General features: G+C 41.7%; 1 protein-coding gene across 1 annotated transcript in view; it reads right to left on the bottom strand.

Annotated features, from left to right (window-relative positions):
• Positions 1-13590, bottom strand: part of TTC6 (tetratricopeptide repeat domain 6) — a 192908-nt gene extending 179318 nt beyond the window's left edge. The window contains exons 1-2 of the mRNA XM_024762076.1: positions 13576-13590; positions 9357-10316 (exon numbers count right to left, since the gene is read on the bottom strand). Of these exons, the coding sequence (XP_024617844.1) occupies positions 9357-10316; positions 13576-13590 (975 nt within the window). The remainder of the gene's footprint in view (positions 1-9356; positions 10317-13575) is intronic.
• Positions 13591-14224: the final 634 nt, after the last annotated feature.

Below are 14224 nucleotides of genomic sequence, written 5' to 3' on the forward strand. Positions count from 1 at the left end.
CCTGGTTCAGTCTCGGAAGGTTGTGTTTTTCTAAGAATTTGTCCATTTCTTCCAGGTTGTCCATTTTATTGGCATATAGTTGCTTGTAGTAATCTCTCATGATCCTTTGTATTTCTGCAGTGTCAGTTGTTACTTCTCCTTGTTTATTCCTAATTCTATTGATTTGAGTCTTCTCCCTTTTTTTCTTGATGTGTCTGGCTAAAGGTTTATCAATTTTGTTTATCTTCTTAAAGAACCAGGTTTAGTTTTACTGATCTTTGCTATTGTTTCCTTCATTTCTTTTTCCTTTACTTCTGATCTGATCTTTATGATTTCTTTCCTTCTGCTAACTTTGGGGTTTCTTTGATCTTCTTTCTCTAATTGCTTTAGGTGTAAGGTTAGGTTGTTTATTTGAGATGTTTCTTGTTTCTTGAGGTAGGATTGTATTGCTATAACCGTCCCTCTTAGAACTGCTTTTGCGGCATCCCATAGGTTTTGGGTCGTCGTGTTTTCATTGTCATTTTTTTCTAGGTAATTTTTGATTTCCTCTTTGATTTCTTCAGTGATCTCTTGGTTATTTAAATAAACATGTTTAGCCTCCATGTGTTTGTATTTCTTACAGATTTTTTCCTGTAATTGATATCTAGTCTCATAGCGTTGTTGTCAGAAAAGATAACCTGATACGATTTCAGTTTTCTTATATCTACCAAGTTTTGATTTGTGACCCAAGATATTATCTATCCTGGAGAATGTTCCATGAGAACTTGAGAAGAAAGTGTATTCTGTAGTTTCTGGATGGAATGTCCTATAAATATCAATTAAGTCCATTTTGTTTAATGTATCATTTAAAGCTTGTGTTTCCTTATTTATTTTCATTTTGGTTGATCTGTCCATTGGTGAATGTGGGATGTTAAAGTCCCCTACTATTATTGTGTTACTGTCGATTTCCCCTTTTATGGCTGTTAGCATTTGCCTTATGTATTGAAGTGCTCCTATGTTGGGTGCATAAATATTTACAACTGTTATATCTTCTTCTTGGATTGAGCCCTTGGGCATTATGTAGTGTCCTTCTTTGTCTCTTCTAATAGTCTTTATTTTAATGTCTATTTTGTCTGATATGGGAATTGCTACTCCAGCTTTCTTTTGATTTCTATTTGCATGGAATATCTCTTTCTATCCCTTCACTTTCAGTCTGTATGTGTCCCTAGGTCTGAAGTGGGTTTCTTGTACACAGCATATATATGGGTCTTGGTTTTGTATCCACTCAGCCAGTCTGTGTCTTTTGGTTGGAGCATTTAATCCATTTACATTTTAGGTAGTTACCGATATGTATGCGCCTATTCGCATTTTCTTAATTGTTTTCGATTTGTTATTGTAGGTCTTTTCCTTCTCTTGTGTTTCCTGCTTAGAGAGGTTCCTTTAGCATTTGTTGTAAAACTGGTTTGGTGGTGCTGAATTCTCTTAGCTTTTGCTTGTCTGTAAAACTTTTGATTTCTCTGACGAATCTGAATGAGATCCTTGCTGGGATTTTTTTTTTTTTTTGCTGTACTCGGGCTTCTCACTGTTGTGGCCTCTCCCGTTGCAGAGCACAGGCTCCGGATGTGCAGGCTCAGCAGCCATGGCTCATGGGCCCAGCCACTCCTCAGCACATGGGATCTTCCCAGACCGGGACACAAACCTGTGTCCCCTGCATTGGCAGGCAGACTCTCAACTACTGCGTCACCAGGGAAGCCTCTCCCTTGCTGTTTTCAATATTTTTCTTTGTATTTAATTTTTGATAGTTTGATTAATATGTGTCTTGTCTTGTTTCTCTTTGGGTTTATCCTGTATGGTACTCTCTGTGCTTCCTGAAGGCTGGATCTTGTCTTTCTGGTGGGCAGGACCACATCCGGTGGTGTGTTTTGGGGTGTCTGTGAGCTTATTATGATTTTAGGCAGCCTCTCTGCTAATCGGAGGCATTGTGTTCCTGTCTTGCTAGTTGTTTGGTCTAGGGTGTCCAGCACTGTAGCTTACTGGTCTTTGAGTGGAGGTGGGTCTTAGTGTTGAGATGGAGATCTCTGGGAGAGCTTTCGCCATTTGATATTACGTGAAGCCGGGAGGTCTCTGGTTGACCAATGTCCTGAACTCAGCTCTCCCACCTCAGAGGCACAGGCCTGATACCTGGCCAGAGCATCAAGACCCTGTCAGCCACACAGGTTTTGGGAAGTCTGAGCAACCAAACCAAAAAACAAATCCACCAATGATAACAAGTGCTAGAAACCATACTAAAAAAAAAAAAAATCAGACAGACAGAACCCTGGACAAATGGTAAAAGCAAAGCTATACAGACAAAATCACACAGAGAAGCATAGGCATACACACTCACAAAAAGGAGAAAAGGGAAAAAATATATATATCTATATTTTAAAAAAAAGAGTGTAACCAAATCAATAAACAAATCCACCAATGATAATAAGCTCTAAGTACTAAACTAAGATAAACACAAAACCAGAAACGAATTAGACCCAGAAAGCAAACCCCAAGTCTACAGTTGCTCCCAAAGTCCACCACATCAATTTTGGCATGATTCGTTGTCTATTCAGGTATTCCACAGATGCAGGGTACATCAAGTTTATTGTGGAGGTTTAATCCGCTGCTCCTGAGGCTGCACAGTGAATTTTCCTTTATCTTCTTTGTTTGCACAGCTCCTGAGGTTCAGCTTTGGATTTGGGCCCCCTCTGTGTGTAGGTCACCTGAGGGCATCTGTTCCCCACCCAGACAGGATGGTGTTAAAGTAGCAGCTGATTAGGGGGCTCTGGCTCACTCAGGCCGGGAGGAGGGAGTGGTACAGATGTGGGACGAGCCTGCGGCGGGCAGAGGCCAGCGTGATGTTGCACCAGCCTGAGGTGCACCGTGTGTTGTCCCAGGGAAGTTGTTCCTCGATCACGGGACCCTGGCAGTGGCAGGCTGCACAGGCTCCCGGGAGGGGAGGTGTGGATAGTGACCCGTGCTTGCACATAGGATTCTTGGTGGCTGAAGCAACAGTGTTAGCATTTCATGCCAGTCTCTGGTGTTCGTGCTGATAGCCACAGCTCATGCCCGTCTCTGGAGCTTGTTTAGGTGGTGCTCTGAATCCCCTCTCTTCACACACCCCAAAACAATGGTCTCTTGCCCCTTAGGCAGTTTCAGACTTTTCCCCAAACTCCCTCCCAGCTAGCTGTGGTGCACTAGCCCCCTTCAGGCTGTGTTCACACCGCCAACCCCAGTCCTCTCCCTGGGATCTGACCTCCAAAGCCAGAGCCTCAGCTCCCAGCCCCCACCCATCCCAGCAGGTGAGCAGAGAAGCCTCTCAGGCTGGTGAGTGCTGGTCAGCACTGATCCTCTGTGTGGAAATCTCTCTGCTTTGCCCTCTGCACCCCTGTTGCTGCACTCTCCTCCATGGCTCCGAAGCTTCCCCCCCACAGCTACCCCCCATCTCTGCTCTTGAAGGAGTTTCCTAGTGTGTGGAAAATTTTCCTCCTTCACAGCTCCCTCCCAGAGGTGCAGGTCCCATCCCTATTCTTTTGTCTCTGTTTTTTCTTTTGTCTTTTGCCCTACCCAGGTACGTGGGGAATGTCTTGCCTTTTGGGAAGTCTGAAGTCTTCTGCCAGCGTTCAGTAGGTGTTCTGTAGGAGCTGTTCCACACGTAGATGTATTTCTGATGTGTCTGTGGGGAGGAAGATGATCTCCACGTCTTACTCCTCTGCCATCTTGAAGGTCTCCCCTGATGTCAATGCTTTTCAACTTACTGATGTTCATTTTTATGGACCAGATATGGTCTTAGTATATGTCACATGGACAGTGACAAAAATGTGCCTTCTGCTGCTGTTAGGTGCAGTGTTCTAAAAATGTACATTCGATCCTGATGTTTGATGGTATTGTTGAGTTCTATACTCTTGGGAAATTTCTATCTAGTTTTCTATCAATTGTTGAAAGAAGGGTGTTGACATCTTCAACTATGACTGTAGATTCATCTATTTCTCCTTTCAGTTTTTACTTCACATATTTTTTCAGTTCTGTTGTTTGGTTCATACAAATTTAGGATTGCTTTGTCTTCTTAATGGATTGAACCTTTTATCATATTATAATGCCCATTGTGTCTCTAGTAATTTTCTTTGTTCTGAAGTTTACTTTAACTGAAATTAATATAGCCCCTCCTATTTTCTTTTGAAGAAGGTGTGCCTGATGTCTTTTTCATGCTTTATTTTAAACCTGCCTATATGATTATACTGGAAGTATGTTTCTTGTAAACAATATATAGTTGGGTTATATATGGAATACACTTGCCAATCTCTGCTTTCAATCAGTATATGTAGACCATTTACCTTTAATGTCACTATTGATATATTTGAGTTTGAAACTGCTACTTTATTTCTTGTTTTCTTTTTATTCTCTGCTTTTTGCTTATGTTTACTTTTTACCTGCCTTCCTGTGGGTTACTTAAAATTTTTTAATTCTATTTTGATTTATCTATAATGTTTTTTGAGTGAATCTCTTTGTATAGCTTTTTTGGTCATTGCTCCAGATAGTACATTATATATACATAACTTATTACAGTCTACTGGAATTGTTACTTTCCAATTACTGTGAACTATAGAAACCATATTCCCTTTATATCTATTTACCTTCCCCTATTTATAATTGTCTTAAATATTTCCTCTACATACATTTAAAATCACATCAAACAGCATTATAATTTTAGCATCAACCATCAAATACATTTGAAAAGCTCAGGAGAAGGAATGTCTATTGTATTTAGCCATAGTTTTTGCTTATTATATTCTTTCTTTCTTCCTGGTGTTTGTTCCAAGTCCTTTCTTCTAATCATTGCTTTCTGTTTAGAGAACTTCCTTTAGTCATCCTTTTAGGGTAAGACTGCAAGTGACAAATTCTCTTAGCTTTCCTTCATCTGAGAATGTCTTGATTTTCCCTACATTCTTGAAGGATAATTTGCCTAGATACAGAATTTTGGGTGGACAGTTCTTTTCTTTCAGCATTTGAAAATGCTGTGCCAATCCTTCTGGCCTCCATGGTTTCCAGTGAGAAATCCCGTCATTCAAGTTGCTTTCCCTATATGTAACACATTGTTTTTCTCTCATTGCTTTCAAAGACTTTTTCCTTTTCTTTAGTTTTCAAAAGTTTGACTATTACATGTTTTGGTGTGGATTCCTTTGGGTTTCTTTGGTTTGGGCTTTTGTCATTTTCCAGAACTTTGATGGCAGGAAGGTTAGATCTTCTGTTATAGTCCCACAAGTCCCTGAGGCTCTATTTTTTTTCCCCCAGTCTATTGTCTCTCTGTTGTTCAGACTGAGAAAATTGTATTGTTCCATCCTTGTGTTCACTGATTCTTTCCACTGTCTCCCCTCCGTTCAGTTTTTGAGCCATCCATTGAGTTTTATTTCAATTACTGTATTTTTTAGTTCTAAATTTTTTCTTTGGTTCTCTTTATATGTTCTGTTTCTTTACTGAGACTTTCTATTTCTCTGCTAAGACTTTCTCTTTTTCTCATTGTTCCAAGTGTGCTCATTATTATTGTTCATTGGGGTTTTTTTTTTTTTTTTTTTTTTGAGGGCCTCTTTAAAATCTTTGTCAGATAATTCTAACATCTCAGTCATCTCAATGTTGGTATTCATTCTTTTTTTCTTCCAAGTCTAAATGTTCTCAGTTCTTGGTATGACAAGTGATTTTCTATTGAAACCTGGACATTTGGGGTATTATGAGAGTCTGGATCTTATTTAAACATTCCTCTGAAACTGCTCTAGTAGGGGCAGTAGGAGGAGGGCCAAGGCTGCCTCATTACTGCCAGGTAGGGATAGTGGTCCAAATTCCCAGCTTGGTCTCCACTGGCACCAGAGGTAAGGGGCTCCCTGCTATTGCTGGGCGGGAGTAGGAGTTCTGGCCCCCACTAGGCCTCTACTGATACCATTCTGGTGGGGAGGGACAGAAGTCTCTCATCACCGTTCCCTACAAGGTGTCCAGTGACACTACAGGGGCGAGGTGGGTGGGTAGGGTAGCCTCTTTACTGCCAGGCAGTGTTGAAAGTCTTGACTCTCCACTAACACCACATCATTAGGGAAGGAGTTGGGGTACCTTGTTTCAGCCTGGTAAGAGTGGAAGTTTAGGCTCCCCACTCAGCCCTGGCTGGCAGGGGTGGGGATAGGGCCATAGGTTTTTCTGTGGTGTTTGACTAAAGTAGCACAGTTATTGTCTAAAAGTTTTATCTTGCTAGGCTGCCCCTTTCTTGATCCTTAGCTAAAGAGAGCAGGCTTTTGCTGGGGCTTTTTCTGTCTGCACCCATTGGCATTCTTAGGTTGCCAGCTTCTTTAGCTCCAAATCTGGCAGACATGAGACCAAAAGAAAACCTGAGAACTCATCAGGTTATGTGATTCCTTGGATCCCAAAGTCCCTAGCCAGTCTGCTTCTCTCTACCTTTTGGAGTCTTCTCATGTTTGTTTTATAAATAACATCTAAGGTTTGTACTTAGTTGTACTTAGCAGGAAGAAGAGGGAAAAGTACATCTATTTCATCTTCCCTAAAGTTAAAGGCAGACATAAGTTTTATGATAAAACATTTGCTTGTGAGCTATACATTATTTGTTTAAAGAAGACCTTGGAACATGAATTCCCTCTTACCTGGGTCATGTTAAGCCATTTTTCTTTTGAGCTATATCGTCAAAAACAACTACACATGACAGAAGCCAGGATGGGCTGATTCCTTCATCCTCAATTAATATCTGGAAGGTAGTCTCTGAACTTCAGTCTCATATAATTAGAATGTATTTTGTGAGTGATAGTATTGAACTCCTCAGTAAAACAAACAAAGGACTTTATAACATTTCTATCCCTCCTGCCATAGTCTATGCATACTGTTTAAGACAGTAGTTCCTAACTAGATGGGAGGTTAAAAGGGGAGCGATTTTGCCCTTCTCCCCAGGGTCTCATTCAGCAACATCTAGAGATATTCCAATTGTTATGACTTGGTGGTGGGGAGGGTGACAAGAGGATCATACTACTGGCATCTACTGGGTAGAGGCCAGGGATAATTCTAAACATCCTACAATTACAGGACAGCCACCCACAACGAAGGATTATTCAAACAAAGAGTTAAGTGCCAAGGTTGAGAAACCCTGGTTTAGATGTTTGACCTACATTTGACAGCTGAGTTTAATCTTTAGATATTCTGTGCACCTTTTGGCCTATGTAATTGTTTGTGGAACTCTGAATGCTAGGTCTGAAAGGGCTCTGCCTAAACTCTGAACAGAGACAGCACACCCTGCCAGGACTGTCTTATACTTTGGCTTTCCCTCCAGGGACTGGCTCCAAATTAAGATGTCTAAAGTAAAGAACCATATTCCTTGCTTATCATGGAGAGAACATTGTTTATATACACTCCAAATGTTTAAAACAAGTGTCCTTATTGTAATCTTAAGAATTTTTAATATCATAATTTAGATACCACTTTTACACTTGCATTCTCATTGCTTTCTCTTACCTACCCAGCCACAGCCATTTTGACAAATTCCCCATTGTTCTTCTCTCACCCTAATAAAACTTCTGAAACCAAGATAATGCAAAGCTCCATCTTCCGGAATTGTTGGGTGGGGGGCAGGCAGAGGCAAAGTTTTAAAAGCAAGAACAAAATCTAGCTACACAAAAAAATCAATACAATGGAAGGCAGTATGGGACTGAGGCATTTGAAACTGGCCAAGTCTTACAATGCGGGGCTAGTTAGTGACCCTGGCTTCTGACCCTAATCCTTCAGGCCACTCTCCTACATAAAACAATTCAGGTAACTGAAGCACCAAAAAAGGATACACAAGAGAAATGGAATACCAGAAAGAACAGAATTCACTGTCCCAGGGCCCATTCGTCACTGATACACTCCCTTCTTATATTCTATTCTATTTGAACCCTTCAAAATGTACTTCCTCTATGGGGCCTTGCTCTAAAAGTGTAACTTTCCCCAACTGTACAGGACCTCGAGCCAGCTTCTAATATAGGCCCCTCTTCATGTCACATGCCTTGACTATGTCACAGAGTTCTTCTCACAGGGGCAGGCAATGAGGCTTTGTTCTCTCCATTGAGGCTCTCCAGTGTGCATCCCTGATTCATTTTCTGTTAGGCCCACAGAAAACCTAATTAGAAATACCCATTTTGAAACGGCCTGAGCAGTCACACTGATCTTGTTCAGTAACCGTATCGAGGTATGGGTCTTAACTGAAAACATTTGTCCCATTCTGCCGACAAACATTAGGTCAAAGACGACACTGAGGACTCTTGTCCTTACACGTTTTTGTTTCCCTAATGGGCTTTAGGATCACATTCCTTAAATCACAGCCAAGAGTATATTCTGGGCTGAAACTATTTTAAAGACATAATGTGGCAGCAGTATTCTGTGTACTAACAAGAGGTTTGGAGCTGCAGCCAAGAACAGTAATAGAATCTTCTTCCCCCCTAAGTGCCATTCTCAAAAAAAAAAAAACTCTCTCTCTCTCTCTGTCCTTTCCTCCTTCCCTTCTTCCCTCCTTCTCTCCCTCTCTCTCTTTCTGTGTGGGACTCAGATTCCCCTGCTATTATTTTTACTTTGAAGGTCCCTGTCAAGGCAAAGTCTATATAATGAACAAAATATCTTAAACTATGACCCTATCTAGCTTTGCTCCCTGCTGGGGACACATCACAATCAACAAATAGCCAGCCCTGGCATGGTTCCAGTCTACTCTCTGGGGTGTGACCGGCTGGGATGGAATCCCAGCTCTGCTCTGCCTTAGTTGCAGGACTGTGAGCCAATCCTCTTAACCTCACGAAAGCCAGGAAGCCTCTTATGTAAAATGGGGCTCTCATGGGTACCCACCTGATGGGGTTGTCATTGGGACAAATAATCACTTATAGTCTCTATAATTGGGAAGACCTAGAAAGTAAATTTTTTAAAGATATTTTAAGAGAACGGTTTTCACTGAAAATAGTACAGAACTCTTATAAATTCAACTTATTAGTAATATACTGATCTTCTTAAGATATAGATTCACTGTTAATAATAAACTGTACAGAAGAAGATTCTTTCATATAAAACATCTGCTAAATCAATACTAAATAATCACAAAGACTTTGAAAGGAAAGGTTACCAGTGATGCATTACTCAGGTCTAAAAACTAATGTTCTTTGTACCAGTTTTTGAAATATACTCTCAATTATTTTCACTTTTTAAAGAGGATATACTCCCTCGATGGAAAATTCAAAGAACCTGAATAACACCCCAGCGTTTTGTCTAGCTTATAACACACCACATGCACTTATTTTATGTTTGTATCCTTAAGTTACATTTACCCAGGAGAAATACTACTCTCCTTTTGGGTCACCTACTTCCATTTTAATGTCGTAGTTCTGGCCGAGAACGCTCTGGATGAGCTCTTTGATGCTCGGGTCGGAGGCCAGCTGGGCCTCGGACTGAAGCGAGGCGATGATCTCGATGGATGCCGGGATCGCTCGCACGGGCTGCGGGGCCTGCGGTGAGGCCTCCCGCGCGTCACTCGGCGGATTGCTCTCGCGGTCGGTTTTGGAAACCGACACGGGGTCTTCCCGCGACTCGCCGCGCGAGCCCTCGCGCAGGAAGCGGGTGTGAATCCTCACTTCACTCCGCCGGCCGGCCGCCTCCGAGTCTCCCTCGTCTCCGGACAAGAAGCTGCCCTTCCTCTCTCTGGCCTTGCGGGCCTCCGCGAGCCGAGCCGGCTCCTGGCTCGCGTCGCGGCCCCCGGCCGGGTCGAGGACCGGCTTGGAGCCCGCGGGCCGTGGGCTCCTGGCGCCCTGGTGCGCCCGGACCTTCCCCCTGGGCGCAGGTGGCGGCATCAGGACCACGGGTCTGGACGTGCCCGCCCTGGAGGCGATGACCGGCGGCTTCTTCTGGGGCCGGTGCCGGAGGAACGCGGAGCTCCGCAAGTAGAAGTCCTGGGGGCAGAAGGGCCGGGTCTTCCCGGAAGCGGCCGCCTCGCTCGGGCCCGGGGTCCGCGCTGCGCCTCGGGGCGCCGGCTGCGGGAGGGCCGCAGCGAGGGGCGCACGGCCTTTGGCCTGAGGGGAGCCTGGTGGCTTTTGGGGTCTGGCGCGGGAAACGCTCCACTTCCCCCCATGCCGGGCCGGACCGGCGACCCGGAGGCCGAAAACAGGGACTTCACGCACAGCCGGCTTGGAGGCCAACTTCTCCTTGAATCGGAGAAATTCCTTTTTAGTCTCCTTGCGAAACTTCTCAAGCTCTTTAAAGATGTACGATTCTTCTTTGTATTTCAGTCCAAACTGCTTAGAAATCGTGGACATCTGGACTAATTTGTCCTGTGAAATAACAGTAAATTAATATTATACATATATACATGAAAACTACTGATAAACAAAATTCCAGCTCAAAAAAGCTTCTCATGGTAGAGCACTCACTGTGCTTGCTGAAGCACGATGGGTAGTATTCGTTTATATCATTTTAAGTCCAACTATTGGCCTTTTCACAGGAATAATGAAAAACCTTTAAATCAGTGACATTTTCACAGTGAGAGTTTCCGAAACCCCTAGTGGGTTTACTTTAACGTTTCTTTAGACTATAATGTGGTGCCCCAATTCCAGGCAAGAGAGACCACACTCCACATAGGCCTAGAAAATCTAAAGTAACCCTGCCAAGAAGAGAGAACAGAGGTCAAATGTGGCCTCGATCCTACCTGCACACATGTTTTCCAATTGCTCAGGGTTTTTCAAAAATATTAATTCATAGCCAACAATTTTAAATTGAGAGATTTTCATATAAAAATGCAGATTTGCAGTTTCTCTGTAAAAAAAAAAAAAATGAAGGCCCTGGCAATTCAAGACCCAAATCCCTACTCTCGTGGCAGAGTAGCAATTTCCCTTTACTTCTCCAGCTGATCCCAGGTGTCTCCATTTCTTACCCAGCCCACTTGCCTCAATGTTTGACAAGAAATAAAGCAGAGTGTATGAAAGGCGAGAGGTGATCAGCCACAAGGTAGGCTGCAGTGAGATCAGGAGGCCTTGAATGCCAAGTGTTTGTACTTTTTCTGTGGGCTACTGGAAACCATTCAAAAACTTTTAACAGAAAAGTGGCTTGATAGGTTCTGGGGCTTGGGGCATACTAATGTTAAGTGGGAGAAAGAATAGAGAGAGGGCAGGTATGAGTCTGCAAGGCCTAAGGCCTGGGTTTGGTAACAGCCAAGTGAAAATACTATATAAGGTAAAACTGATAGGATCTGGCCAATGACTAGGAATAAATAAAATAGCAACTTTGAATCGATTTTATGAAGTCTTGGTCATAACCAAGTACATAAGAAAGCTGTTGCTAGTCACTGAACTTTACACTTAAAAACTGTTAAGATGGTAAACTTTATGTGTATTATCACAATATAAAAGAAAAACTTATGCTATTCAGCAGAGCCAGCTATCAATGATTACAAGTGAATCTTGAGATCTTGAAAGCTCTGGGATCAATACCAAAAGCCAAGATAACAAGAAATACAAATAGAGAATGGCTAATGACAGAGTCTTCTGACACTCACAGGTGGGAGGTAGGAGGAGCTAGAGCAATCACAGAGTTGGGAAAATGAGAAGAGAGTTCCACAGAACCCAAGGAGAGAAGAGTGTCAAGAAATAAGGGTAAAACAATGAAAATAAAAGCAGAAAGTAATAAATTAGAAAAACTAACTTACTTATTTCTTAGAAAACCCAAGGCCAAGGTTCTTTGAAAATAAAATAAAATAATAAAGCAGAAATACCTCTGGAATATCATCATTATTTGCAAATGTGATTATCTACCTAGAAAACATAAGCACTAAAAGAACTGTTTAGAATTATAATAGAGGTCTGCAAGGCATTTAAATTTTTTAAATTAATACCAAAAAAAAACCCCAATAACTTCCTTTACACCAGAAGCATAATGGTAAAATTCCATGTATAATTTATTTAAAGGAGTAAATATCTAGGAATAAACATAACAAGAAATGTGCTGAAACTTCATGAATAAATTTTTTAATTTTACTGAAGGACATAGAAGAAAGACTCTACTAAATAGGCAGTTAATGTTCCTTGGTAAGAAAACCAAATATTTTAATTTTATCAGGTCTTCCCAAAATACTGTACTGGTTTAATGCCATCATAATCAAAACTGAAAAATGATATTTTGAAATTTGAAAAGTAATTCTGGATTCATTTGAAATAATAAACAGGGTAGATTAGCCAAAATTTTGAAAAAGAGAAATGAGGGAGCACTTGTCCAGCAAGATAATTAAAACTCATATGGATATAAGAATTAAAATTGAAACACTGCCGATAGAATCCACATGTAAACTGAATGAGCAAAAGAATTAAGAATAATATGGGTTATATTATAATAACAGCATTAAATAACAGCATTAAAAAGAAGAATTAATCAATAGATTGTGCTGAGGCAATTAGTTGACTATGATGGGGGTAGGGGTGGGTGGTGAGGGGGATTACTGCATTTTATGACAAAATACAATGGGTTAAAACAAATATAGAAAGAAATATTTTCTTATGTTCCTTTGCATTTCTTTGCTTATCACCTGTCCACATTTCTTGGTTGAATTTCTTTTATATCACCTCATAAGAGAGTTATTTTTACAATTAGATTTCTTCGTTTATCATGTAGTGAGAGCAATATGAAGAAAACATCCTCTTTAGCCTCTAAGTAAAGTCATATTGCTTTTAATCACTAAAATAGCCATTTTTGGTTCTCCAATTCAAGACCCTGCTATATGACAGAGCTCTCATCTGGGAATCAATAGGCTTTCTTTCTCCACCCAGCTCCACCACTGACTAGACCTTGCACAATTTAATACTATCCATAACAAGATTTCTTATTAAAAAGTGAAAATAGGGCTTCCCTCGTGGCGCAGTGGTTGAGAGTCTGCCTACCGATGCAGGGGACACGGGTTCGTGACCCAGTCTGGGAAGATCCCACATGCCGCAGAGCGGCTGGGCCCGTGAGCCATGGCCGCTGAGCCTGCGCATCCAGAGCCTGGGAGAGGCTCTGGAGAGGCAATGGGAGAGGCCACAGCAATGAGAGGCCTGCGTACCGCAAAAAAAAAAAAAAGTGAAAAAAATCATCTGTTGCCTCTTTTCCAAGCTGTAGAATATGAACATTAGAAATGACTTCTAGGGCTTCCCTGGTGGTACAGTGGTTAAAAATCCGCCTGCCAATGCAGGGGACACGGGTTCAAGCCCTGGTCCGGGAAGATCCCACATGCCACAGAGCAACTAAGCCCGTGAGCCACAACTACTGAGCCCGCATGCTGCAACTACTGAAGCCTGTGTGCCTAGAGCCTATGGTCCGCAACGAGAGAAGCCACCGCAATGAGAAGCCCGCACACCACAATGAAGAGTAGCCCCTGCTCACCGAAGTGAGAGAAAGCCTGCACGCAGTGACGAAGACCCAATGCAGCCAAAAATAAATACATTTTAAAAAAAAATTAAATCACTTCTAAAGCCCTTAAGGAAGTTTCCTTATTTAAAAAATGCTGTAAAATCCCCCTCATAGTGTTTTGGCTGTTTGTTTGCACAGGTGGTAATATGCTCATACTGACTTCATCCGCATTTCTTCCTACAAAAGACTGAAAGGTAGTAACTGGAACAGAGTATAGACCAGAAACACATTAGTACCTGGTGGGAATCTGATTTGACTCTCTCAACTGCACTTCCCTTTTGTTTCTTAGTTCCTGCTTTGTATTCCTTTCCAACTTCTCTCAGGCCCTTGGTTTGCTATTGAAGTTTAACAAGTAGGTCATTGTTCAACATTTCTCAGTACATTCCCTTGAGGTCTTCATAGGAAAGTTGTTCTTTATATGTAAAGATGAACCAATAGGAAATGGAACTTCTATTGTGTTTTCAAGGTAGGTGGTATCCCATTGTTAAATGGGCCAATCCATCAAAGCCAGTGCCTTTATCACCCCCCAGCCACACCTTAACACTACAAAATGTATAAAATGATTTTTAAACATCCAATCTCATGGGAAAATAACATGTTCTCTTTTTTTTTTTTGCTAGCAATTTATTAAAAGAAAGAGACCAGTTCTGGTTTGAAGATACTCAAGGAAAAATAATGTAGCTGTCCCAAAAGGGGAAAGTACTAATCTACATACTAATCTACATACATACATGTACTAATCTACATCTACATACAGTACTAATCTACATACAGGGTCACACCTGCTGCTCACTATCTAGGTTGA

The sequence above is a fragment of the Neophocaena asiaeorientalis genome, unplaced genomic scaffold (assembly GCF_003031525.2).
Source record: "Neophocaena asiaeorientalis asiaeorientalis breed wild unplaced genomic scaffold, Neophocaena_asiaeorientalis_V1.1 scaffold190, whole genome shotgun sequence".
NCBI lineage: Eukaryota > Metazoa > Chordata > Mammalia > Artiodactyla > Phocoenidae > Neophocaena > Neophocaena asiaeorientalis.